At 41.7% G+C, this 27,599-nt stretch overlaps 1 protein-coding gene across 1 annotated transcript in view; it reads left to right on the forward strand.

Annotated features, from left to right (window-relative positions):
- LOC124554148 (zinc finger protein 2-like) overlaps positions 1–27,599 on the forward strand; it is a 73,233-nt gene that overhangs the window by 37,756 nt on the left and 7,878 nt on the right. Inside the window, exons 4-6 of the mRNA XM_047128216.1 lie at positions 5,857–5,931; positions 6,013–6,087; positions 19,027–19,064. Of these exons, the coding sequence (XP_046984172.1) occupies positions 5,857–5,931; positions 6,013–6,087; positions 19,027–19,064 (188 nt within the window). The remainder of the gene's footprint in view (positions 1–5,856; positions 5,932–6,012; positions 6,088–19,026; positions 19,065–27,599) is intronic.

Here is a 27,599-nt window from a genome sequence, read left to right on the forward strand (position 1 = left end):
TTCTTTGTCAAATATCTTTGTCCAATATTTTAGTCAAAGATATTTGATGGTGTAATAGGGAACTTTGTCAAATGTCGTCCAATATTTGATCAAATCTAGGGCCTCGCTGTAGATTTGATCAAAGAAGTCGCTTCTCTTCTGTTCACTGCAATGTGACATTTTACCACATGGAGCGCTAGCATCGCTGCAGCATTCTGTCGTCTGTAGTGTTTTTATAAACGTTGCCGTTAAATACAATTGGTGTGTGCCGACAACTACAAAATTAATAGAGATGTATGAAGCTGATGAGGCACTTTACAGCGTGAGGCCCGCTGAATACAAAAATAGATCAAGAAGATTGGAAACCTGACCTGACCTAACCTAACATAATCCTCTTCTATAGCAAGGAATCGGAGTGTTACAGTGAGCCTGTCTTCTGAAGATGTAGCAGTTCTTAAGTGAATATTGTGCTTTGTGATATGAGGATACACTTCATTGAGCACATACAGAAAAGTATGCTCATCCATAAGTAATTGATGTACGACTTGATGTCCTCCACTAAAAGCTCACGTAACATGTTTTGTTGAATGCTTTTATTGTGTCGTCGTAAAACCCACGGCTTCACCCAGGTGTATGTCCTTTTTTTCCCCCACTTCTCTTCCGCATATGCACACAGTGCAATTGTGGTACATGCAACAGCTGCGGTTAATAACAAGTTGTTCTTGTCAGCCATCTTGAACTTTGACGAAAAATATGATGACAGTGTAATACCCCTTCTAGCGCTACGTCAGAGGTCTTTGTCAAATATATTTGACGGAATATTTGATCACATCTTTGACAAAGAAATTTGATAGTGTAATACTGGCCTAAAGCCGTCGGCACACGGACCGTGCTGTCGAACGTTAATATTGAGCGTGCCAAGTTCAACGTGCTGCTGAAAGCTCAGGAACGATGCGACTTGTGCATACGGTACGTGGGCCACAACGTGGTAAACGCGATCGCAACGCACTCCAGAGGCAGTTGAGGGATGTTCCTAGTTCGTAAATCACACTGATTACTCAACGGGTGAGCGTAAGATTCCCAAGTGAGCTCTATTAAAACGCACATTTCCTCCTTCGTCCACGAAAAGGAAAGTACCATGTCCAGTCAATACGGACACAGGCTTATAAAAGTTCCATTACAAACACTGCGGTACAAATTTGGAATGCTTCTCCGCATAAAATGAACATTATTTCATCATTCCCACATTTTAGTAAAATCACAAGGTCAGTCTTACTTGATAGCTGTTCCTGCACAGTAACAGAATCTTTGCAACATGTGAATTACGAAGTGTAAAAGAAAAAGAAGCAAAATATCTTTATACAAGTAGCGCAAGCTGTCCTGCAGATTAAGCCAGTCGAATAAGGTGACCCCTCAAAAAAAGGAACTTATATTTACATAGCATCAAATATTATAGTATATACTTATATTAAACTAATAATTAAGTGTCAGAACCTAATAAAAATGCGAATCTTAAGGAAAAAAATTTGGGAGTGTCAAGTAGCGAACCACCGCCGTCAATAAAAATCTTGCTGCTGGAGACTGACACTACTCCTTACGCTAAACTAACATCACGTGTAGCGTCTCTAATCACATTATTTTACCCCATGCTGAAACCTTAATCTTAGACATCTTACTAATTGAAATTTAACTATAACAAATTGTACCAAGAACAATGCGTTTTGGGTGGATCTTCAGTGTGTCGCTGCTTTCAAATAGCCTACTCTCATAATACCCAAGTTACAATAATTCTTTTGTCATGAATATGATGTTTCTCATTATTTTATTGGAACGAATAACGCAGTTAACAACTGGTTTTGCAGTGATTCTTAATTTGCTGGTGCTCACAAATGGCATATATACATATAGGCTTGAAATGAATGCCAATATGGCGCCTCACAACTCTGTACTGAAGGGAGATGGCGTGCGTGTAACGTAGGTGGCGTTGTGACATCTCATTGGTCAACGCTCAGACGCACGCTCAGAATATCTGACATGCCAGATATTACTCTGCACTTTCGGAAAGACCCCCGAACGTGCTATTCCACGCTATGACGTCAGAAACTCGGCACGCTCAACGCTCAACGTTCGGATGCACGGTCCGTGTGCCGACGGCTTAACGAAGGTTGAGGCCAGGAGGATTACTGGAATGTAGGATATATTGCAAAGAGAGCTCCTATCTGCTTAATTCAGAAAAGCTGATGTTGGTAGGAAGGATCCATATGGCACGGACTGTGAAGCAGTCATTGAAATGAAGGATGTCATGTTTGACAGTGTGATCAGCAACAGGTTGGTCCACTTGTTTTTGGCCACTGTTTGTCAGCGGTCATTCGTGTGGACAGACAGCTTGTTGGTTGTCATGCCCACATAGAATGCAGCACAGTGGTTGCAACTTAGCTTTTAGACCACATGACTGTTTTGACAGGTAGGCCTGCCTTTGATGGGGTAGGTGATGTTTGCGACTGGACTGGAGTATGTGGTGGTAGGAGATTTTATGGGACAGGTCTTGCGTCTAGGTCTATTACAGGGATATGAGCCATGAGGTAAGAGGATGGGAGCAGGGGTTGTGTAGGAATGGACAAGTGTATTGTGTAGTTTCAGTAGACGGCGGAATACTACTGTGGGAGGGGTGGGAAGGATAGTGGCAGGACATTTCTCATTTCAGGGCAGAGCAAGAGATAGTCGAAACCCTGGTGGAGAATGTAATTCAGTTGCTCCAGCCTTTGGTGGTGCTGAGTTACAAGGGGAATTTTCCTCTGTAGCCGGATGGTGAGACTTTGGGAGGTGCTGGGAGACTGGAAAGATAAGATGTTTTTGTACAAGGTTGGGAGGATAATTACAGTCTGTGAGGGCTTCATTGAGACCATCAGTATATTTCGAGAGGGACCGCTCGTCACTGCAGATGCGACACCAACTGGTGGCCAGGCTGTATCGAAGGGATTTCTCGGTATGGAACAGGTGGCAGCTGTCGAAGTGGAGGTTTTTCTTTTCCCTGAAATTTAATTTTCTTCCTAAATTTCTCCTTGGTTTCCTTTACTGTTGGTCAGGATACAGATTGAATAACATTGGGAATAGGTTGAGGCGCTATTTGCGTGTGCGGTGATGGCGCCCGATAGTGACCCAGATGGGTTTCATAGGATTTACATCAGGCGAATTTGATCACTGAGACTTCGTCTGTTCACTATAATACTTCTCAAACCACGGTAGGACAGTTCTTGCAATTATATTGCTGAAAGATGACATTGCCACCGAGGATGACATAAACCACGAAGGGATGCATGTGGTTTGCAGCTGTCAGCATGTCTTCAATTGCTACCGCAGGTTTCATGGAAGTGCAGGAGAATGTTTTCCATAGCACAATACTCCTCCTATCAGCCTGCATCCATGGCACGCTGCATGTGTCAAGCCGCCATTCACCTCAGTGACGGCATCTGTGGAGACGATTATCAACCAGGTGTAGCAAAACTGTGATTCACCCGAAGAGCCGACACGTTTCCATTGATCGACAGTCGAATCCTGATGCTCCCGTGCCCACTGCAATCATAATTGAAGATGTCATTGGATCAACATGTGAACATGTAGAGGTGGTCTGCTGCGGAGTTTCATTTTCAACAATGTATGATGAACCTTGTGCCCTGAAACACTTGTGTGTGCACCAGCAATGCACTATCTCAGCAGAGATGCCACAGATCACCACCCATCCTACTTTACAGAGCAAACAAGCCTCCGAACCCTGTGAAGAGTCGCGGACGATTAACCGTTTAGCATCTAGTAGTAGTTTCACTGTCCTACCTCTTTCTGTAGATTCTCACGACAGTAGCACATGAACATTCGACCACCTTTGCTGTTTTTGAGATACTCGTTCACTGGCTCCGGGTAATAATAAGCTGCCCTTTGTCAAAACCGCTTATCTCAATGGATTTCCCCATTTTCCGCCCATATCTTAACTAGGGTGATCCCCCACCCATGTCTAGTTCACTTACATACGAGGGTGAGTCAAATGAAAACCTTACATATTTTTTAAAATATTATTTATTGTGCAGAAGTGGTACAAAGCTGTACCACTTTTCAATATAATCTCCCCCACATGCAATGCAAGTCCTCCAGCACTTACAAAGTGCATAAATTCCTTTAGAAAAAATTTTTTTTGGTAGTCTGTGCAACCACTTGTGCACCGCGTGGCGTACCTCTTCATCAGAACGGAACTTCTTTCCTCCCATTGTGTCTTTTAGTGATCCAAACATATGGAAATCACTTGGTGATGAGGAATGGCGCCATTCCTTGCTCACTCTCTTCGTTTCCGGTCAGTGTAAGTGAACCCAGGTTTCGTCCCCAGTAAAGATTCTTGCAAGGAAGGCATCACCTTCTCGTTCAAAGCGCCGAAGTAGTTCTTCACGAGCATCAACACGTCGTTCTCTCATTTCAGGCGTCACCTGCCGCGGCACCCATCTTGCAGACACTTTGTGAAACTGGAGCACATCATGCACAATGTGGTCTGCTGACCCACAACTAATCTGTAAACATGCTGCAATGTCATTCAGTGTCACTCGGCGGTTTTCCTTCACTATGCCTTCAACTGCTGGAATGTTCTGTGGAGTCACAACTCGTTGTGCCTGACCTGGATGAGGAGCATCTTCCACTGAAGTTGCACCATTTGCGAACTTCCTACTCCATTCGTAGACTTGCTGCTGTGACAAACGTGCATCACCGTACTGAACCTTCATTTGTCGATGAATTTCAACAGGTTTCACACCTTCGCTACGCAAAAACCCTGGTGCAAGCCGCAAGTGGGGTGGTCATCTTTCGACTGATACTGCAAAGGTATGTGTGCATCTGCACTATGCTGCCACCTACAGGCCATTCTGCACGCTGTTTGTAGCACGCTTACCAACGGCGCGAAATTTTGATTTGTTATTACAAATTTAAGATTTTCATTTGACTCGCCCTCTTATTTTTGTTGCCGCATCGCGTGCCGTCACCACCACCATATGGCCATCCAGCATTGCAGTGGGTAGTGGCTTACCAGTGTATACTGCCCTTGTACTATACATATTGTAATGTTGACTTGCTAAGAGTGTCTAGTTAAATGTAAGAGAGGGTGTTGAGATCCCTACCTTGCACATAAAATAAATGTATTAATAAACAAGTAACAATATATTTAAAAACAAAGATAATGTGACTTACAATACGAAAGCGCTGGCAGGTCGATAGAAACACAAACAGACACATACATACACACAAAATTGTAGCTTTCGCAACAAACTGTTGCCTCATCAGGAAAGAGGGAAGGAGAGGGAAAGACGAAAGGAAGTGGGTTTTAAGGGAGAGGGTAAGGAGTCATTCCAATCCCGGGAGCGGAAAGACTTACCTTAGGGGGATAAAAGGACGGGTATACACTCGCGCGCACACACACACATATCCATCCACACATATACAGACACATGCAGACATATTTAAAGACCACACTTTAAATATGTCTGCTTGTGTCTGTATATGTGTGGATGGACATGTGTGTGTGTGTGCGCGAGTGTATACCCGTCCTTTTATCCCCCTAAGGTAAGTCTTTCCGCTCCCGGGATTGGAATGACTCCTTACCCTCTCCCTTAAAACCCACATCCTTTCGTCTTTCCCTCTCCTTCCCTCTTTCCTGATGAGGCAACAGTTTGTTGCGAAAGCTTGAATTTTGTGTGTATGTTTGTGTCTGTCTGTGTTTCTATCGACCTGCCAGCGCTTTCGTATGGTAAGTCACATCATCTTTGTTTTTAAATATATTTTTCCCGCATGGAATGTTTCCCTCTATTGTATTGATAAACAAGTAACAATTTATTTGTGTTGCAGATGTTTGAGTTTGTGGCTGTCAAACAGGAATGGGTCGAAGATGATGTGAAGAATGATGACTGTAATGAAGCTCAGGTTGGTCTCCACGCTGTTGAGAGGTATGTGGGGGCATTGCCTCTCTTTGGTCAATCCATTAATGTGTGGTTTCTGTTACAGGAGCCTGAGAACGCAGTTGTAGAGGAAGATGGGATTCACGCCAAAACACAGCCATCTGAATGGCGCATATTGAAGGTAGGGTAGCTGAGATTGTAGTGTTTCTGAGTATTTCCTTTATTATTATTATTATTATTATTAGTAGTAGTAGTAGTAGTAGTAGTAGTATTGTTGACCTTATATTTCAGAATCCAAGATGAGGTCGTTTCCCAAGATTTAGTGCTCAGAAGTTGAGTGACGTCTTGCATTTGCGGCATATGATCAGGAGTCTTTTTCTACCGAATAGAACCTAAAGCTTTCATTAAGCTGTAACTCTAGTCTTTGCCACACCTGCCGCATTAACCATGAACGTATGTCTGTGCTTTGAGCATTTTTTTTTTTACGATAGCAGGAAGTGTTTCTTGTGGCAAATTTTATTCCTCAGTTGCGTTTGACTTTGCAGATCCCACTTCTAAACTGCGTAGTAAAGTGTGTAAAGGATCGAAGTGTAAAACAACTCACAATGTTGTACATTAATGACTGTGCAGACAATAGTAACATCAGACTTCTTTCAGAAGATGCAGTTATCTGTAATGGAGTACTGTCTGAAAGAAGGTGCATAAATATTGCCAGATCTTGATAAGATTTCAGAATGGTGCAAAGATTGGCAACTTGCTTTAAATGTTCAGAAATGTAAAATTTTGCACTTCACAAAACGAAAAAAAAACATAATATCCTATGGTTATAATATCACTGAGTCACCCTTGAAATCGGCCATATCTTCCAAACACCTGTGTGTAACACTCTGTAAGGATATGAAAGGGAATAATGACATAGGGCTAAAGATGTTAGTTTCTTGGTAGAATACTGAAGAGGTGCAATCTGTTTCGAAAGGAGATTGCTTACAAATCACTCCTGCGACCCATCCTAGAATATTACTCAATTCCGTGGGACTCGTACCAAATAGGACTAACAGGGGTTATTGATCGTGTTCAGAGGAGAGGAGCACAAATGGTCACAGGTCTGTTTAATCTGTGGGTGAGTGTTACAGATATACTAAAGGAATTGAACTGGCAGTTTCTTGAAGACAGGCATGTTAACAAAGTTTCAAGAACCGGTTTTAAATGTTGATTCTAGGAATATACTACACTCCCACTCGCTCACATCGGGATCGTGAGACTAAGATTAAAATAATTACTACTGCACGGAAACATTCAAATAATCATTCTTCTCTCGCTCTGTATGTGAATGGAACAGGAAGAAACCATAATAACTGATACAATGGGACATATCCTGTGCCCTGCAGTTCAGTGGTTTGCAGGGTGTAGATGTAGGTTCAACATAGAATTTTTCAAAGGGATGCAGGTGTCGTTATGATGCAAATTTCAAATTCTTGCCTGTTTGGCATTCAGCAGAAACAAACACTTGTATGTCGTCAAAGAAATGTGGAGTCACAGAAGCCAGTGTTCAGAGGTTGTTAAAGGATGAAGGACTGCTAAAAAACGCAAAGTCATCGACTGGGAAAGCTTTCAGTGGCCCACAGAGTGGATGTTGTGACGTAAACTAGTCCCACCTGTTACTCGGTACCTGCACCGATTTGCTGGATCACCATCTGAAAGTGACTTTGTAGGACTTATCGTTAAAACAAATAGCCAGAAGCTGTTTTTTTAAAGATCCTTCCGATGATGATCAGTTTCTTACAGTCTGTAATTTCTGCAAACAGGTAGGTAGTATGGACATATGCAGAGCTTAATTGTTCTTGTCCTGTCAGAAAGCAAAAGAACACACAGTACAGATGAAGTGACAAAAGAAATGTTTCACGTGCCATTAACCCTCAAGCAAGCATGTCGATTTTCGTAACATGAGCGGGTGCAAGACGCATTTCGTACACATTTAAAGATCAATTGTCTTCATGTTTCCAGGGTAAACATGAGTAAGCAAAATCGTGGTGTAATCATAGTTAAATTAAACGTTGATGAAATAAATGTACATATGTGCTAAATCACTGTTTAACTAAAAATAATGAAATAAACTTTCATTGTATCATTTTGATGCCATTTATGAATCCTACCTCATAGTAATGTCACACTTGAACCTTTAAATAGTGGAGTTAATCAGATCACAGCCACCCGCTTATTAGATTGCTAATTATCTCGTACACAACTGCCTCATTGTGGGGTTGTACCTGTTGCTCGGAATCAGAGTCATTTTCTTGCACAGATCATACATTTTTTTCTCTCCTAGCATGCCGTTTATTTTATATTACTGCTGCTCACAATGTAGCACTGGGTTAGCTGAAGCAGTAATGAAGGTATAGGAATGGGCTCACAGTTGTAAAGCAACAATGGAAACGTACAAGACAGTGTTATTTGTGGAATGAAATTTTCACCATGCAGCAGAGTGTGCACTGATAGGAAACTTCCTAGCAGATTAAAATTGTGTGCCAGGCCGAGACTCGAACTCGGGACCTTTGTCTTTTGCGGGCAAGTGCTCTACAATCTGAGCAGTCCAAGCACAACTCACAACCCGCCCTCCCACCTCTGCTTCTGCCAGTCCTACCTTCCAAACTTCACAGAAGCTCTCCTGCGAAAGTTGCAGAACTAGCTCTCGTGGAAGAAAAGATATTGTGGAGACATGGCTTAGCCACAGCCTGGGGGATGTTTGCAGAATGAAATTTCACTTTGCAGTGGAGTGTGGGCGGATATGAAACTTCCTGGCAGATTAAAACTGTGGTCCGGACCGAGACTCAAATTTTATTATCTTTTCTTCCAAGAGTGCTCGTTCTGCAAGTTTTGCAGAAGGGCTTCTGTGGAGTTTGGAAGATAGGAGACGAGGTACTGGCAGAAGTAGAGCTGTGAGGATGGATCATGAGCTGTGCTTGGGCAGCTCAGATGGTAGAGCACTTGCCCGCGAAAGGCAAAGGTCCTGAGTTTGAGTCTCTGTCTGGCACTCAGTTTTAATCTGCCAGGAAGTTTCAGTGTTGTTTGTGGTTGGCGAACTTTATATACGAAGGTGTGCATGTTTGAGAGTACAGTAGAAAAAGTCACAGGGCTGTTACTGTAGTCAGAAATATTGTTCAAATGACCCAAAACACACATTTTGATGTCTATTGCTTGTAATTACAAAATATGTTTTCTCAGCATGAATTAAACAAACACTGAGCGAGGTGGTGCAGAGGTTAGACACTGGACTCGCATTCGGGAGGACGACAGTTCAATCTCACGTCCGGCCATCCTGATTTAGGTTTTCCGTGATTTCCCTAAATCATTCCAGGCAAATGCCGGGATGGTTCCTCTGAAAGGGCACGGCCGACTTCCTTCCCTAATCCGATGAGACCGATGACCACGCTGTCTGGTCTCCTTCCCCAAACGACCAACCAACCAATTAAACAAAAGGAGAGGCAATACAAATGGTTCCCAAGGCTGGTCTAAAATACGGACTAGCTAACCTAAGTCTGTATCAAATGAAGACTTAAGTGTGGAATGAAGAATGTGCTAGAGCGCAGACTCACTGAAAATGGCGCATACTTTGGCCTTATGAAGACTCGCTCCAGAATGTCACTGAACTACTTTAATTTATAACTGTTCACAAATTTAATATGTCAAAAAGTTCATCTTTTATTTGCTATTGATTTGTGTGTGTGTGTATGTGTGTGTGTGTGTGTGTGTGATTTAAAATTCACTAATTGTAAATTTAGTAGTTTGTAGTTAAGCACCCTTCCTCATTAACATGGCTGTCACCAATAAATTCAGAAAAATCAAGTGATCAACAGTATATCAACAGATCTGGGAAATTTACTGTTGTTTGGCTATAATAGGCACTGAAAATTTGGACCAGGTAAAATCTTTAATTAACAATGTCTTTTAAACTAATTGAATTTGTCAGTGTAAATACTTTACTGAAAAGAAGAAAAATAGCAGTTTCATTTGGAAGTGGTCTCCTTCCGAATTTATCTATTAGTTCATCAGATTCTTCTCATTACCAGACTTGTGAAATTTTATAATTGTAATAATTTTTGATTGCCATGATTTCTGATGAAACTAATTAGCTCATTGCAACCAGGACAGCAAACTGAATTACCTGAATAATATAGTTCTGTGGAGGCAATCTGTTTCTATCATTTTGATAATAAGCACAACATGTGCTTAATGTACGAACTTCAACACTGTAATCTTTAAAAGAAAGTTAGTGAAAATTGAAGTAGTATGGTGTGTGTCAACAAACGCGTGCGCGGCTGACCACAGTCTCTGAATTCAGTTGGCAGAGACTCTAGTCTGTCTGTCTGGGTTTTTGTGTGTGTGTGTGTGTGTGTGTGTGTGTGTGTGTGTGTGTGTGTGTCAGTCATCTATTTTTGACAATTGCCTTGGGCCGAAAGCTTATTTTGTGACATTTTTGTTGTACCTATCTGCAACTCAGCATCTCTGCTGTACGGTAACAACTATCCTTATCATAACAGTTTATTAATCAAATGATTTATTTGTGATCGTGTAAAGAACACTGTGAATCTGATATTTTTCTTTTCAATATTTATGTGCAGAAACTAAAACTATACACAAGACTAATTTCAGCAGCAGACATACTTCAACCTTATTTCTATAATAATATTGTTATAGTGATGCAACGCGAAAATCACTGTGTATTGGCATTTCCATGTCTCCCTTCCCTCCCTTGCTACCAGCCGCACCTGTTCATCTTCTGAACCCTGCAGTTGCGTCCACATCACCTGAAAAGGTTTGTACCAGGATAGCAGGCAACACTTGAGACTGTGAGCCACAACTGTGGTTGGCTGACTTTTGGGCCCTACCTTACTGCTCACTGAAACGTCAATCAGAAAATAATATGAATCGAAGTCTAGTCTATGCACCCTATAATTTATGGTTTTATTCACCCATTTATGTGCCATAGCTTGTTGGACTACCGATATTGGACAATCCTCCATGTGTGTCCTCGGAGTCTTTCACAGAGGCGTGACTGAATAAAATCTTCAAATCGTCTTCATTCTCGAGCCGTGTCAGTTCGGATAAAACTCTCGAGCTGTCGATGGCTAGTTCCGCCGTCGTCGTCAGGAGTAAAACTACTGACTGGATGAGCTGGCACTATTTTTCACTCACATACCTGCGACCAGGCCCACTGGCACGTCAGAGAGTGCCAACATGACGTGTGTGAGGAAGGTGAGATGGACAGCTCGTAGCAGCTCCGGCCCACTGTAGGAGTGACAGACATCAGGTGGAGCGAGGGACTGGTGCCACATATCAAATGTGGAGTCTGACCTCCAGGTTGTACTCCTCATTCACTTGAAATGTGCGAGAAGCAATCACATTGTTGCTATTAAAGCTCACCAGACCTGCAACAGCTTTCACTGTATCGCCAGGACTACAGCAGTGATCTAACCATTACCAAGAGAATCTGCATCATTGTTTGTAAAGTTCACACCACACCCGCAGAACGTGGACGGACTTTGCCTTATCATTTGTGCACCCACCTTACTACTCACAGTAACTTCAACGTTATTAATGGCCTCATACACCGTCGCCTGAGAACTTCTAAATGAGAACTTCTAAATGAGAACTTCTAAATGAGAACTTCTAAATGAGAACTTCTAAATGAGAACTTCTAAATGAGAACTTCTAAATGAGAACTTCTAAATGAGAACTTCTAAATGAGAACTTCTAAATGAGAACTTCTAAATGAGAACTTCTAAATGAGAACTTCTAAATCTCGTCCTATAATGTCGCATCTCCGTTCGCCATCCCGTGCTGTTGCACATTGTAATCTTACCCTCACATACATCACCAGTAGATTTTCATTCTCATAAATGTTGATTCATTTCGTAAGCTTCGAGAGGAGTAAGATGTACAAATAACTTTTTTACTTATTTTCATTTTCTCGTTGTTGGCTGCAGTTCGTGATGTCTAGGGGTAGATTATTGAGGCTGAAATTTTTGACTTGTTGGCTTCCAGATGACTTATTAAGAGTTAAATAAGTCTGCTGCATTATTTCTGTTCCTATGACTTTTTTATTTTATCCCATTTTTCTGTGTCACACTATCTTTACAATCTCTTCTTTAAAACAGAAATTTACATTGTTATTGTCAAACATAAAAACAAGTTTGATTTCATCAGAGCCATGCCCACTACTACTACTACTACTACTACTACTCCTGCAGTACTAACAATATTCCAAAGAGTTTACAAAACAAATAGCGTTTTCAAACTTTCTTGACAAAAGAAGAATCTTCAGCAACTTATATCATTATTTTTTAAATGAGTCCAGAAATAAATTTAATAAATATCGTCAAATTGTGCAGTTATTAATATGAATTTTAAGTATGCCAGGTATTTCGTAATTTCATATGTTTCTAAAAGAAGAGTAATTTTAACTGTACATACAGAGTTAATACATATTGATTGTAATAAAGTAATTTCTTTTTATACATTTTAACCTGAAATATAATACAACATATACAAATATATTTAAAAACAAAGATGATGTGACTTACCATACGAAAGTGCTGGCAGGTCGATAGAAACACAAACAGACACATACATACACACAAAATTCTAGCTTTCGCAACCAATGGTTGCTTCGTCAGGAAAGAGGGAAGGAGAGGGAAAGACAAAAGGATGTGGGTTTTAAGGGAGAGGGTAAGGAGTCATTCCAATCCCGGGAGCGGAAAGACTTACCTTAGGGGGGAAAAAGGACAGGTATACACTCGAGCATAGATTGGGTAAGGATTCGGCCTCACCTTCAGCCCCACTCCCAGATTCAACCAAACAGCCCTCGTCAAAGATTTACTGTCCTGCACTCGTACTCTCTGCTGGAAATATCACTTTGCCACGAAGAAAAATTATCCTAATCCTACTCCTAATGATCCAACTCCCCCAGACACTATCCAAGTTGAACCCTGCCTGGAACAGTCCCGTCCTCCGTCACAGCGGGACCCACCTCCTCTTCCTCAAAATCACCCTCTCCAAACCTTCCAGGGATTTCTGACTTCCAGCCTTGCTTCTCAATCCTTCTTAAAAAAACCTTAATCCTACTCCCAACATCACCACTGCTGAAGCCCAAGCTATCCGTGATCTGAAGGCTGACCGATCCATCATCATTCTTCCGGTGGACAAGGGTTCCACGACCGTGGTACTTGATCGTCGGGAGTATGTGGCTGAGGGACTGCGTCAGCTTTCAGACAACACCACATACAAAGTTTGCCAAGGTAATCCCATTCCTGATGTCCGGGCAGAGCTTCAAGGAATCCTCAGAACCTTAGGCCCCCTACAAAACCTTTCCCCTGACTCCATCAACCTCCTGACCCCACCGACACCCTGCGCCCCTACCTTCTTCCTAAAATTCACAAACCCAATCATCCCGGCCGCCCCATTGTAGCTGGTTACCAAGCCCCCACAGAACGTATCTCTGCCTACGTAGATCAACACCTTCAACCCATTACATGCAGTCTCCCATCCTTCATCAAAGACACCAACCACTTTCTCGAACGCCTGGAATCCTTACCCAATCTATTACCCCCGGAAACCATCCTTGTAACCATTGATGCCACACAATTATTCCGCACGTCCAGGGCCTCGCTGCGATGGAGCACTTCCTTTCACGCCGATCACCTGCCACCCTACCTAAAACCTCTTTCCTCATTACCTTAGCCAGTTTCATCCTGACCCACAACTTCTTCACTTTTGAAGGCCAGACATACCAACAATTAAAGGGAACAGCCATGGGTACCAGGATGGCCCCCTCGTACGCCAACCTATTCATGGGTCGCTTAGAGGAAGCCTTCTTGGTTACCCAGGCCTGCCAACCCAAAGTTTGGTACAGATTTATTGATGACATCTTCATGATCTGGACTCACAGTGAAGAACAACTCCAGAATTTCCTCTCCAACCTCAACTCCTTTGGTTCCATCAGATTCACCTGGTCCTACTCCAAATCCCATGCCACTTTCCTTGACATTGACCTCCATCTGTCCAATGGCCAGCTTCACACGTCCGTCCACATCAAACCCACCAACAAGCAACAGTACCTCCATTATGACAGCTGCCACCCATTCCACATCAAACGGTCCCTTCCCTACAGCCTAGGTCTTCGTGGCAAACGAATCTGCTCCAGTCCGGAATCCCTGAACCATTACACCAACAACCTGAAAACAGCTTTCACAGCCCGCAACTATCCTCCTGACCTGGTACAGAAGCAAATAACCAGAGCCACTTCCTCATCCCCTCAAACCCAGAACCTCCCACAGAAGAACCACAAAAGTGCCCCACTTGTGACAGTATACTTTCCGGGACTGGATCAGACTCTGAATGTGGCTCTCCAACAGGGATAAGACTTCCTCAAATCCTGCCCTGAAATGAGATCCATCCTTCACGAAATCCTCCCCACTCCACCAAGAGTGTCTTTCCGCCGTCCACCTAACCTTTGTAACCTCTTAGTTCATCCCTATGAAATCCCCAAACCACCTTCCTTACCCTCTGGCTCCTACCCTTGTAACCGCCCCCGGTGTAAAACCTGTCCAATGCACCCTCCCACCACCACCTACTCCAGTCCTGTAACCCGGAAGGTGTACATGATCAAAGGCAGAGCTACGTGTGAAAGCACCCACGTGATTTACCAACTGACCTGCCTACACTGTGAAGCTTTCTATGTGGGAATGACCAGCAACAAACTGTCCGTTCGCATTTGTTGGTAATGAGGATCACCCTGTGGCTAAACATGCCTTGGTGCACGGCCAGCACATCTTGGCACAGTGTTACACCGTCCGGGTTATCTGGATACTTCCCACTAACACCAACCTGTCAGAACTCCAGAGATGGGAACTTGCCCTTCAGTATATCCTCTCTTCTTGTTATCCGCCAGGCCTCAACCTCCGCTAATTTCAAGTTGCCGCCGCTCATACCTCACCTGTCTTTCAACAACATCTTTGCCTCTTTACTTCCGCATCGACTGACATCCCTGCCCAAACTCTTTGCATTTACAAATGTCTGCTTGTGTTTGTGTATGTGCGGATGGATATGTGCGTGTGTGCGTGAGTGTATACCTGTCCTTTTTTCCCCCTAAGGTAAGTCTTTCCGCTCCCGGGATTGGAATGACTCCTTACCCTCTCCCTTAAAACCCACATTCTTTCGTCTTTCCCTCTCCTTCCCTCTTTCCTGACGAAGCAACCATTGGTCGCGAAAGCTAGAATTTTGTGTGTATGTATGTGTCTGTTTGTGTTTCTATCAACCTGCCAGCGCTTTCATATGGTAAGTCACATCATCTTTGTTTTTAAATATATTTTTCCCGTGTGGAATGTTTCCCTATTATATTCACAACATATACAAAATCATACGAAATTCATTTAGTTAAACAGCTGATATAATGTTCACAGAATCTTCTGTCGGTTCTTGGTAGAACAACATTATAATAAATGAAAAGCACCAGTTTGCTTTTGTTCTACAATATTACTTTTATTTTTAACTGGTTTTCGGCTTACAAGGCCATCTTCAGACATTTACTCAGTAAAATAATTTACTGAGTAAATACTGAGTAAATAATTTACTGAGTAAATATCTGAAGATGGCCTTGTAAGCCAAAAACCGGTTAACGATAAAAGTAATATTGTAGAACAAAAGCAAGCTGATATAATGTTCACCTATTCAAGATTCGAAAATCTTCCTAATATCATCTACTTCTGTTAAAGAAAAGTATTGTTAGAGGAGAGGTGTCCCTTTACAACGTGCAGCTGAATGGCCTCTATGCCATCTTTCTAGATAATGTTGAAGTTATTAAGAGTGGTAAATTGGGAGCACGAGAGATCCCCCAAGGCCTGTCCGTGTTTTGCAGGTGTGTTGGGAACTTTACGGTTTCAAGCAATGACACAGCTTCTTATGGTAATGGTTGAATGATTGCTACAATTGTGTGGTATATTTGTGATACAATCAAAGCCATTGCAGGTCTGGAGAGTTTTAATATCAGAGATGTCATTTCTTATTGCACGTTTCAAGTGAATGAGGTGTACAACCAGGACATGGGTAAGTCGTATTTTACGTGTATGGTCTCCTTTTTTGTTACGGCCAGGAATCATCGTTAAATAAATGTATCAGATTCTGTTGCTGTATGGTATAAAGGAGATGGACTTTGTAATAAAATTAGTTTCTGGTTATGTTACCTTCTATTATTGAAACTGAAATAAAGTATGTTTCCTTTCCCTATCTCTCATGACCACACGTGCTACACATTGATCTTGCCAAAAGCCGAGAAGCGATTCTTCTTGGTGTTGTGGTTCTCAGGGGCACGCTGGGGTGCTCTCTGTGTGAGGCACCCCTGGGTAATTCTGTGAGCTGCAGCACATGATCTGCTCATGCGCAATACTTCGTTGATGTCACTGGGTGTGACACAATCGTGACACTCTGGTTTGACACAGAGTTGCATATGATTTTATTCTGCATATGGTCTGGGCAGGAGTTGATAAGTTTCATATTTCAAACATGTCGCTGACCCCACGCACCCCCTGATGTCACTCTGTCCCTTGGTGGGCCGGAGCTGCTATGAGCTGACCAACTCACCTTCTGCGCATGCAGCATTTTGGCCCTCCGTGATTGGTGCCAGAGGTCTTAATGGTAGGTATATTAAGTCTTGCATATTATTTTTTGTATGGAAGTGGGCAATCAAGTGATGTGTTGCCTCATAAAATTTATGCCATAATGCAGTAGTGAGTGAAAATGTGCAAAATGTGATGCTATGTGTCGATTTCTTTGTTGCCAGTACTAGAAATTGTTGAACTTTGTTGTTACATAAGTTCAGTAATATGGGTCTTCCAGTTAAATGTTTCTTTCACTATACACCCACTATTTGGGAACATTCTCCCACATTTACTGACAATGACAGTGTTCTGCAATTACTGCTAATGTTATTATGTATGTTGTCCAAAACCAAAACTGAATTTTCTCTCTCTGTCTGTCTGTCCTTTTGTGTGTTTGTGTGTGTGTGTGGGGGGGGGGGGGGGGGGGGGCAGCCTTACATTTAATAAAAACAGAAATATGTAATGCATATTTACAGAAGAAGAACTGATACACAAATATTACTTCCACAGTTCATTAAGAAGGTAGTTATCAAGGATGAGGAAGAATTAGAAAAAATAATCATGTATTATTTTTCATTTGCTTGCCACAGGCATTTAAATTTTTGCGCACTAACATGCTTGGGATAATTCCACAGCATTATCAGAACAAAAACACTTTGCAAGGCTTAGGTAAATGAGATAGTTAATAACAAGTACATCAGTTGCTTTTGTTGAGAAGTTTGTCAGTGGAGTACAAGTTAGCAACCAATAAATCCTTTAGGCTGTTCTTCATTGCTAGTGATCCTTTTCACGATTGATGGCATGTGCAGATGAATAATGGACACCTTTCTGAATGAAAGTGATTTTACATGTAAATATAAATTTGTTCTTACTGTTTATACTGGTGCTGTGCTCTGAGCTATTGGTTTGAAAGAGAAACATATCACTTTTGACAAGTTTCATTAAGCCGTAAGTAAAAGGTGTGTCTCAAAAGCTCTGTGAACAGTCTCAGAAAATAAAGGAAACTAGAATAACAAACAAAATACTTTTACTGGTGTTCAAAGTAATCACCACGAGCTACGACACACTTCTTACGTCGGTTGTAAAGCTGTTGGAAACTGTCAGCAAGCACTTGTTACGGAATCGCTTGAACCACTGTGGTCATGTGTTGGATATCTGAAACGTGTTTAAATGTTCGTGAACAATAGTGCTTACCTGTCTTTGCTTAATTCCAACTCATTCTCAAAGACAGCCACTGATTATCTGCAAGCATAGCTTTTGTGTCTTTGCAAAATGGAGCAGTGCTTTAACACGCTGTTTTGCTTCAGATTAGCAAAAATGGCGACGGGGACTCGTGGAATGCAGTGTCAGTGTACGGTGTTCAAGTAGTGACTAGAAAGTGTTTGTTTGAGTAGTTTAAACGCTCTATAAATGGAAATGACAGTATTGATGATGACCCACATTCAGATCAGCGTGTACAATCCCAGGCGACACTGAACAAGTGTGACTGATGCTTGCATAAAGTTGGTAGCTGTCTTTGAGAATGAGACCAGAACAGTCGGAAATAAGCAAAGACAGTTTAAGCACTATTGTTCACTAGCATTTGCAGGTATCCAACAAGGCGTGACCAGGGTGTTTCATGTGATTCCACTAGAAGCATTTAGGCACAGTTTCCAAGAGCTTTGCAACCAATGACAGAAGCGTGTTTTAGCTAACGGTGATTACTTCGAAGACCCGTAAAGGTACTTTGTTTGTAACTATTTATTTCCTTTATTTTCTGATACCGTTCACTGAACTTCCCGGAAGCATCTTGTAGGCTAAGAAGCAGTAGTTGATATTCCTAGATCTTAGCACGGGCTACTACAAGATGTTCTTAGGTTCCTCAAGAAATAACTTGCATTGCAGTGGTAGAAGCAGTCTTTCCCGTGTTGCATAGTGCAGCATTGCGAGTGCTCGACTGTGTAAGCCTGTTAGCAGTACTACTGGTTACTGGCATTTGTGTTTTTTCCACACTGGAACAGCAAATATCTCAGAAAACTCTTCCCCCCCCCCCCCCCCCCCCTCTCTCTCTCTCTCTCTCTCTCTCTCTCTCTCTCTCTCTCTCTCTCTCTCTCTCTCTCTCTCTCTCTTCCCCCCCCCCTCCCCCCCCCCCCCCCCACACACACACACACACACACACACACACACACACACACACACACACACACACACACAGTGTGTCCTTCTTTGATGTTTTCCATATGTACAAGGTTTGAATGTCATTCCTGGACATCAGTTTCCTTTAGCAGAGTGGTGCAATTCTCAAAGAAACTTGGGGAGAGATCTGTTTCTGTACGAGTAAAGAATTGGAGATAGTGGCAATAACCACAAGTAGCAGTATCATAATGTTTTTAATTGGTTACCATACTCTGATAGTGCAGTGCTGTGTCGATGTAATTTGCTTGCTTTGCAGATCAGTGTTAGCTAATTCTGCAATAAATCTGTTACAGGAACCTGAATCGGCAGGTACAGCAGTGAGCAATGCAAGGTAAGATGCACTCTATTCGTCAGACATCGGAAATCCTCTTCACAGGAGGTAACTTTCAGTCGACACAGCCATGAGATGGTCAGAAAGTACATTTTTCATCACTGTACGGTGTTGCCTTTTTGTCACAAAAATAACCTTGTCGGACAGAATATAGGTTGATTCAAAAAGAAAGAACAGATTTCAGTTGTCTATTACAGACAAACTGTGAAAGATAGAAACACATCGCACATGGTACTGAACAGAGAAAGGTTCAAAGTTACGTGCTCACACACACTCTATACCGTACACCCAATGCGAGCAGTGTATGTTGCTCGAGAAATATTGAAACTGTAGTCCATTTCATCCTGCACACAAATCAACAGGTCTCTGTTTATTGAACTGACAGCTTCAATAGTTCAATTCCTCAAATCTTGATGAGTAGCTGCCCTAAGCAGGACGAAGACTCAGTCTTTTATGTATCCCCACAGAAAAAGATCACAAGGTTGAGGTCTGGTGACCTACGAGGCCAAAATCTATGAACGAGATTTTGTTGTCCACCTCTTTCAGTCTACTTTTGTGGGGCGCTGGTATAAGGTAGCACTGTACCTCAAGGAGAAAGTTAGCTGGTGCATCGTTGTGCATAAAAATAAAACTTTTGGAATTTTTGTGAAGTTGAGGAAACAACAAATTTTGCAGCATTTCCAGGTCTGTCATTCCTGTCACAGTATTCCCTGCAAAAAAGTGAGGTCCATGAACTTTGTGAACAGAATCAGCACAAAACACATTCAGCTTCTGTGAGTCTCTTTCACACTCAGTGACAGCAACAGGATTTTGTGACCCCCAGATTCCTACATTATGGCAGTTTACTTTACCTAAGGTCTATTCGTCCAAACAGATGAGTTGTTTGGAAAGACTGTCCTATACTATATCCTGAAGAACTGAAATGCAAAATTCTTACCTCCTGTTGCAGTCGCCGAGACACAATTGCTGCAGTACCTACAACTTGTAAGCCTTCATATGCAGACTTAGTTTCAGAACATGGCACGCCATTGTTCATGAAAATTGAAGTTCCTGTCCTGCCCACCTCGTGGGCTTCTGAGGGCTCCCTGTGAACTCTTCTCGGATATGTTTGACATTTTCATCAGATGTGTGTGGCCAGCCAGTGCTAATCTCTTTGCATATGCAAACAACTTCCAAGAATTTTTTTTATGCCAATCGTAGATCTGCTCGTGCACAGGCGGTTTGTTGCCAAATCGATGGCAGAATGTATGCTGTACTCGAACTTCACGTAAATTGTGGCACACGCAATGATTTCTCTGGTGGTGTAGTTGCCGTGCAGCTTTAAACAAACAACAGCGCAGGTGTATCAAAATTTTGAACCTGTGACGTACACAATGTGTTTCTATGTTTAGTAACTTGTCTTTAATAAAGAATTGAAATTGTTCTTTATTTTGAATCGCCCTGTGTTATTCACTTCATTAAAATAGCTCACTGCTCTCTTTGGAGTGCATCAGATGGTGCAGAATTGATACTAGATGGTCATTTGACCCTCCAGCTGTGCCAGTCGATTGTACAGAATCGGGGCAGCAAGATGAGCCACAATGGAGACGTGACACAGTGGCAGAGAGGGACTACTGTCGCTGGGTGGGGTCGTGACCCCACTGTGAATGAAGTTGCCCGATTTGTTCTACATCTGTATCTATGTACATATTCTGCAGCCCACCATACGGTCCATAGCAGAAGGTACCGTGTGCCACTATTAGTCATTTTCTTTCTTGCTCCAGCTGGAAATAAACTGAGACAAAGACTGTCTATATGCCTCTGTACAAGCCCGAATTTCTCTTCTCTTACCTTTGTGATCCTTGTGCAGAAGGTACATTAGTGGCTGTAGAATCGTTCTGCAGTCAGCTTCGAATGCCGGTTCTCTAAATTTTCTCACTAGTGTTTCCCAGAAAGAACATCACCTTTCCTCCGGGGATTCCCATTTGATACCCTAAAGCCTCTCTGTAATGCTTGTGTGTGGTTTAAACCTACTGTTAACAAATGTAGCAGTCTGCCCCTCAATTGCATCGCTGTCAACTAGGCGCGGATCCCAAATAATCGAGCATTGCTTGTATGTGGTTTCCTTTATGGATGACTCAGACTTTCCTAAAAGTGTTGAAATAAACTGAAGTCAACCATTTACATTCCCTACTACAAATCCTTAGATGCTCGTTCAGTTTCATATCGGTGCAACCTGATATTAAATGACATTACTGTGTTAAGTGGGTAACTAGTAATGCTGTATCTGGACATTATACACATTCTATCCACCAAATCAGTTGTTTACATAGAGAACAATAGTGGTTCTATCACACTTCCATGGGACACTCCTGACAATAGGCTTGTCTCTGACGAACAGTCACCATTGAGGACATTGTTGCGAGTTCTGTTACTTAAGAAATCCTTGAGCCACTCCCATATCTGGTAACCTATTCTGTATTCTCAGACCCTTGTTAGCAGTCTGCAGTGTGGCACAGTGTCAAATGCATTTTGGGAATTTAGGAATGTGGAATGTACCTTTTGCCCTTCATCCACAATTTGCAGGTCGTCATGTGAGAGAAGGGCTAGCTGCATATCACACGAGCGACACTTTCTAAAACCGTGCTGATTTGTGGATGAAAGTTCTTTCATATTGAGGAAATTTGTTATATTCAGACTGAGAGTATGCTCAAGAATTCTGCAGCTGACATTAAGGATATCTGTCTGTAATTTTGCAGGTCTGTTCTTTTACCCTTCTTATGTACAGGAGCTGCCTGCACTTTTTTCCAGTTGCTCAGGATTTTGTACTGCGTCAAAGATTCGTGATAAATGCAAACTAAGTAAGGGCCAAGTGCTCCAGAGTACTCTCCTTAAAACTGAACTGGAATGCCACTCCAGACCTGGTGACTTATTTCTTTTCAACTGTTTCAATTCCTATTCTACGAGGGCAGTTCAATAAGTAATGCAACACATTTTTTTTCTGAAACAGGGGTTGTTTTATTCAGCTTTGAAATACACCAGGTTATTCCCCAATCTTTTAGCTACACAACACTATTTTTCAACGTAATCTCCATTCAATGCTACGGCCTTACGCCACCTTGAAATGAGGGCCTGTGTGCCTGCACGGTACCATTCCACTGGTCGATGTCGGAGCCAACGTCGTAGTGCATCAATAACTTCTTCATCATCCGCGTAGTGCCTCCCACGGATTGCGTCCTTCATTGGGCCAAACATATGGAAATCCGACGGTGCGAGATCGGGGCTGTAGGGTGCATGAGGAAGAACAGTCCACTGAAGTTTTGTGAGCTCCTCTCGGGTGCGAAGACTTGTGTGAGGTCTTGTGTTGTCACGAAGAAGGAGAAGTTCGTTCAGATTTTTGTGCCTACGAACACGCTGAAGTCGTTTCTTCAATTTCTGAAGAGTAGCACAATACACTTCAGAGTTGATCGTTTGACCATGGGGAAGGACATCGAACAGAATAACCCCTTCAGTGTCCCAGAAGACTGTAACCATGACTTTACCGGCTGAGGGTATGGCTATAACTTTTTCTTGGTAGGGGAGTGGGTGTGGCGCCACTCCATTGATTGCCGTTTTGTTTCAGGTTCGAAGTGATGAACCCATGTTTCATCACCTGTAAAAATCTTTTACAAGAAATTGTCACCCTCAGCCACATGACGAGCAAGCAATTCCGCACAGATGGTTCTCCTTTGCTCTTTATGGTGTTCGGTTAGACAACGAGGGACCCAGCGGGAACAAACCTTTGAATATCCCAACTGGTGAACAATTGTGACAGCACTACCAACAGAGATGTCAAGTTGAGCACTGAGTTGTTTGATGGTGATCCGTCGATCATCTGGAACGAGTGTGTTCGCACGCTCCGCCATTGCAGGAGTCACAGCTGTGCACGGCCGGCCCGCACGCGGGAGATCAGACAGTCTTGCTTAACCTTGCGGGGATGATGACACACGCTTTGCCCAACGACTCACCGTGCCTTTGTCCACTGCCAGATCACCGTAGACATTCTGCAAGTGCCTATGAATATCTGAGATGCCCTGGTTTTCCGCCAAAAGAAACTCGATCACTGCCCATTGTTTGCAACGCACATCCGTTACAGACGCCATTTTAACAGCTCCGTACAGCGCTGCCACCTGTCGGAAGTCAATGAAACTATACGAGATGAAGCGGGAATGTTTGAAAATATTCCACAAGAAATTTCCGGTTTTTTCAACCAAAATTGGCCGAGAAAAAAAATGTGTTGCATTACTTATTGAACTGCCCTCGTACACCAGGGACATCTATTACTGTGTCCTGCGTACGAGTCAGTGTATTGATGTAGGCTCTCCAACGTGTCTACAAGGAATGGTGAACCAGTCAACCAATCTAACATTTACATCTACGTGGATACTCTGCAAATCACATTTAAGTGCCTGGCAGAGAGTTCATCGAACCACCTTAAAATTCTCTATTATTCCAATCTCGTATAGTGCGCGGAAAGAATGAACACCTATATCTTTCCGTATGAGCTCTGTTTTCCCTTATTTTAGCGTGGTGAACGTTCCTCCCTAAGCAGGTCGGTGTCAACAAAATATTTTCGCATTCGGAAGAGAAAGTTGGTGATTGGAATTTTGTGAGAAGATTCCTTCGGAACGAAAAGCACCTTTTTTTAATGATTTCCATCGGAAATCCTGTATCATTTCTGTGACACTCTTTCCCATATTTTGCAATAATACAAAATGTGCTGCCTTTCTTTGAACTTTTTCCATGTAGTCCGACAGTCCTATTTGGTAAAGGTCCCACACCGCGCGGCAGTATTCTAAAAGAGGACGGCAAGCGTAGTGTAGGCAGTCTCCTTAGTAGGTCTGTTACATTTTCCAAGTGTCCTGCCAATGAAACGCAGTCTTTGGTTAGCCTTCCCCACAACATTTTCTATGTGTTTCTTCCAATTTAAGTTGTTTGTGATTGTAATACCTAGGTATTTAGTTGAATTTACAGCTTTTAGATTAGACTGATTTATCGTGTAACTGAAGTTTGAGTTCCTTTTAGCACTCATTATTTAGGATCAACTGCCACTTTTTGTACCATTAGATATGTTTTCTAAATCGTTTTGCAGTTTGTTTTGATCTTATGATGACTTTTAGCCAATAAACGACAGTGTCATCTGCAAACAACCAAAGACGGCTGCTCAGATTGTCTCCCAAATCGTTTATATAGATAAGGAACAGCAAAGGACCTATGACACTACCTTGGGGAACGCCAGAAATCACTTCTGTTTTACTCGATGACTTTCTGTCAATTACTACGAACTGTGACCTCTCTGACAGGAAATCACAAATCCAGTCACATAACTGAGACAATATTCAATAAGCATGCAATTTCATTCGATCTGCTTGTGTGGTACAGTGTCAAACGCCTTCCAGAAATACGGAATCGATCTGAAATCCCTTGTCAATAGCTCTCAACACTTCATGTGAATAAAGAGCAAGTTGCGTTCCACAGGAACGGTGTTTTCTAAACCCTTGTTGACTGTGTGTCAGTAGACCGTTTTCTTCGACATAATTCATAATGTTCGAACACAATATATGTTCTAAAATCCTGCTGCATATCAACGTTAATGATATGGGCCTGTAACTTAGTGGATCACTCCTACTACCTTTCTTTGAATATTGGTGTGACCCGTGCAACTTTCCAGTCTTTGGGTACGGATCTTTTGTCGGGTGAATGGTTGTTACGAAAATACCCTACAGACAGGGGCCAGAGATGAGTGTCGTGCATTGTCAGTGATAAACGGTTCCAAACATGACAGGAATTATTGCTGTCAGTGAGTGCACATCTATCTCTATCAATTTCTTAACTAACATTGTTAAGAGAACTGCATTCAGTTGTGACGATTCACATTCGTTTGTTTCTTCGCTTGTTGTCCTCGAATCAACGTACTGGCTCAAAAATGGGTTGTGGAAGTAAAACTACTGTCTACTGTAAATGATGTAGCCAACAAATGCACAGTCTTGTTTCACAGTCTTTTACTTTCACTGTTCACAACCCACCAATATTACGCAGTTACATGGCCAATGCACTATTGTTTAACTTTCGACAAGTGTCATTGATAGTTTGCAGGCGAACATCCACATACTGCTACAATAGTTTACTGTTGAACATCTACCAGCAGTAAAAGCCTAACCACACGGTTCAGTCTTTCAAATAAATCGAACAGATACTGTTATTGCTTTAACACACGGCCTATTGGTGTAACACTTATTTCACTGTTAAGTTGATGCATTGTTGTCGTTCTAACCCACACAGGTTTCTCGTTTGAAACTTAACCGTGGACTGACAGTCTCATGACCAAAAATTTGGCCCTTATATATCATTACAATAATACGTGCTGAAACTACACATTGTTCGAAGTTTAATTTACACAAATTACAATTAAAGCTTAACTAATTAAACTAACTGAATACATTGAAAACTTCCTTCTTTTTAACAGTTTCTCCTACAACGAGGACTAAGCTGAAGTATTTGTTTAAATGATGAAATTCACATATGTAGCTATGCAAACAATACTTTTGACGAAACTGGAACTTACTTTGGAATTAAGAGCTGGCTTTGCTAACGTGTTTTCGACTAGAGCCAAATAGGTAGTTTAAGAATACTAGCATTTCATCTTCCAAATGTTTATAGTTATTACAGAATTTACATTTGTTTATATGTCAACAGTAGAATTTAATTTGATTTGATCCATTATAAATGGTTTCTGAAAGACTGCGACTGTAGATACAATAGGTTTGTTTATAAATAAATAAATCTTCTGCTACCAGTCACGATTTTTCTTTATTTTACTATTCGCACGACGCATTTCGAGAAATAATTCCCATTTTCAAGTGCGTTTTTTTTTAATGTGTGTTAAGCCATTTCTTTTGATGTTGTCAGTGTGTGAGAGTCTGCTTCATTTTGTTGACTTTTAAGTTTTCTAATGGTCCATTTGTGTAGAGTCTCACACACAACTTGTATACTTTACACATCGAAAATATCTTATATAAGATAAAGTAAACTTGGTACTTTTGCGTAAAGAAAGTATAGGTTACAGGGATGACTTGGTAGAAGAATTATAGATTCTTAAACATTTTACCCACAAAGATGGATCTATTTTGCAACTCAAAAATAGGAATTTGCTAGATAGTTTCAGACCACTACTTTCATTAATGTAACAAAGAAAAGGCTCGATCTTCCATATGACTATAGGGTATGTCATTTTCCTTACCTGTTAATGCTAATGGTATTTCGGTTTCTTCTCTGTTATGATGTGAACGTATTCCAAGAGGTTTGATGTTCAGTTTTTCAGACATGTATATGTGAGTTAACACTTTTACCGTCTTCCCTCCATCCACTACCGCGACCATCTCTCTATTTGTTCATATTTTATTATTTTTAAATATGTACACAGCATGAGCTGGTTTTTAATGTCTTAATTTTAATTTTAACGTTTTAAGCAAGTTTATCACGATAAAGTATCATTCATTATCGTGCACCCTCCTTTCGTATACTACTAGTGACCTCTCCTGCCAGAAGCTTTACTTAGCACAAGCATTGCTTATGTGACACTTGCACACTAGCTCTACATTTGTGAGGTAATACTAAACGATAACCACCATGTTGTGCACATTTTAATTTATTATAAAGCTGAAATTTTATGTATTACTGACATCTTTTGGCTATGTTTTAATGTACCTTTGCCACAACATGTCAGTTGTTTCCTTCTGAAGGAAATGTTTTTATGAACATTGAAACCACGGTCAGGAGATTGAACCTTTCCACTCAAACGTCGAGTGGTGCTCGACATTGTGAAATTTGTTTCCCCGCAAGCCTCATTTAACAGGTTTTTTTTCGGCTCTCACATGCTCAATTCTCAATTCTGACAGTAGTAGGCATTAATGGAGCTTAGTGTTGCCATCTAGGGAAACCTGTGTTAACTCGGTGTCAAACTGTAGCAGTTGTTGAAAGGAATGTTGGAAGTACAATGCTCAAGTTTGCATGCGTGCAATGGCTGTGATGTGATGTGATATTGATGATGAGAGTGTTTCATTTCTAAACCATTCTAGTGAAGTTCGCAATGAAAACTGTGAAAATGTGCATTTTTATAGTGATTCAGCATAAGATTCGTGGCAAATGTGGAGCAAAAATACTCTGACTTTACAGATTTTCCTTTTGACTATACAAAGTATTGTTTTATCACTGAAACTGGTAATGTTCCATCATTTCCGGTTGATTTCTTTCAGTTAATTTTTACAGACAACCTATTTCAAGAAATTTAAGACCAAACGAACAGGTATGCCATGGCCAAAATACGTAAAGTGACATCACTTGCACAAGAGCCTGTGTGGTGGGACTGGAGAAATATTGCCAAGGAAGAAATGAAACGCTTCCATGGTGTGCTCCTGAATATGGCATTAAAAAAAATGTAAGAACTTGCTTGACTTTTTTTTCAAGAGAATGTTTACAATCATCTGACTTCATTTCAGACTATAACTGAAAATTTTC

Source organism: Schistocerca americana, chromosome 11, assembly GCF_021461395.2.
Source record: "Schistocerca americana isolate TAMUIC-IGC-003095 chromosome 11, iqSchAmer2.1, whole genome shotgun sequence".
NCBI classification, from domain to species: Eukaryota; Metazoa; Arthropoda; class Insecta; order Orthoptera; family Acrididae; genus Schistocerca; species Schistocerca americana.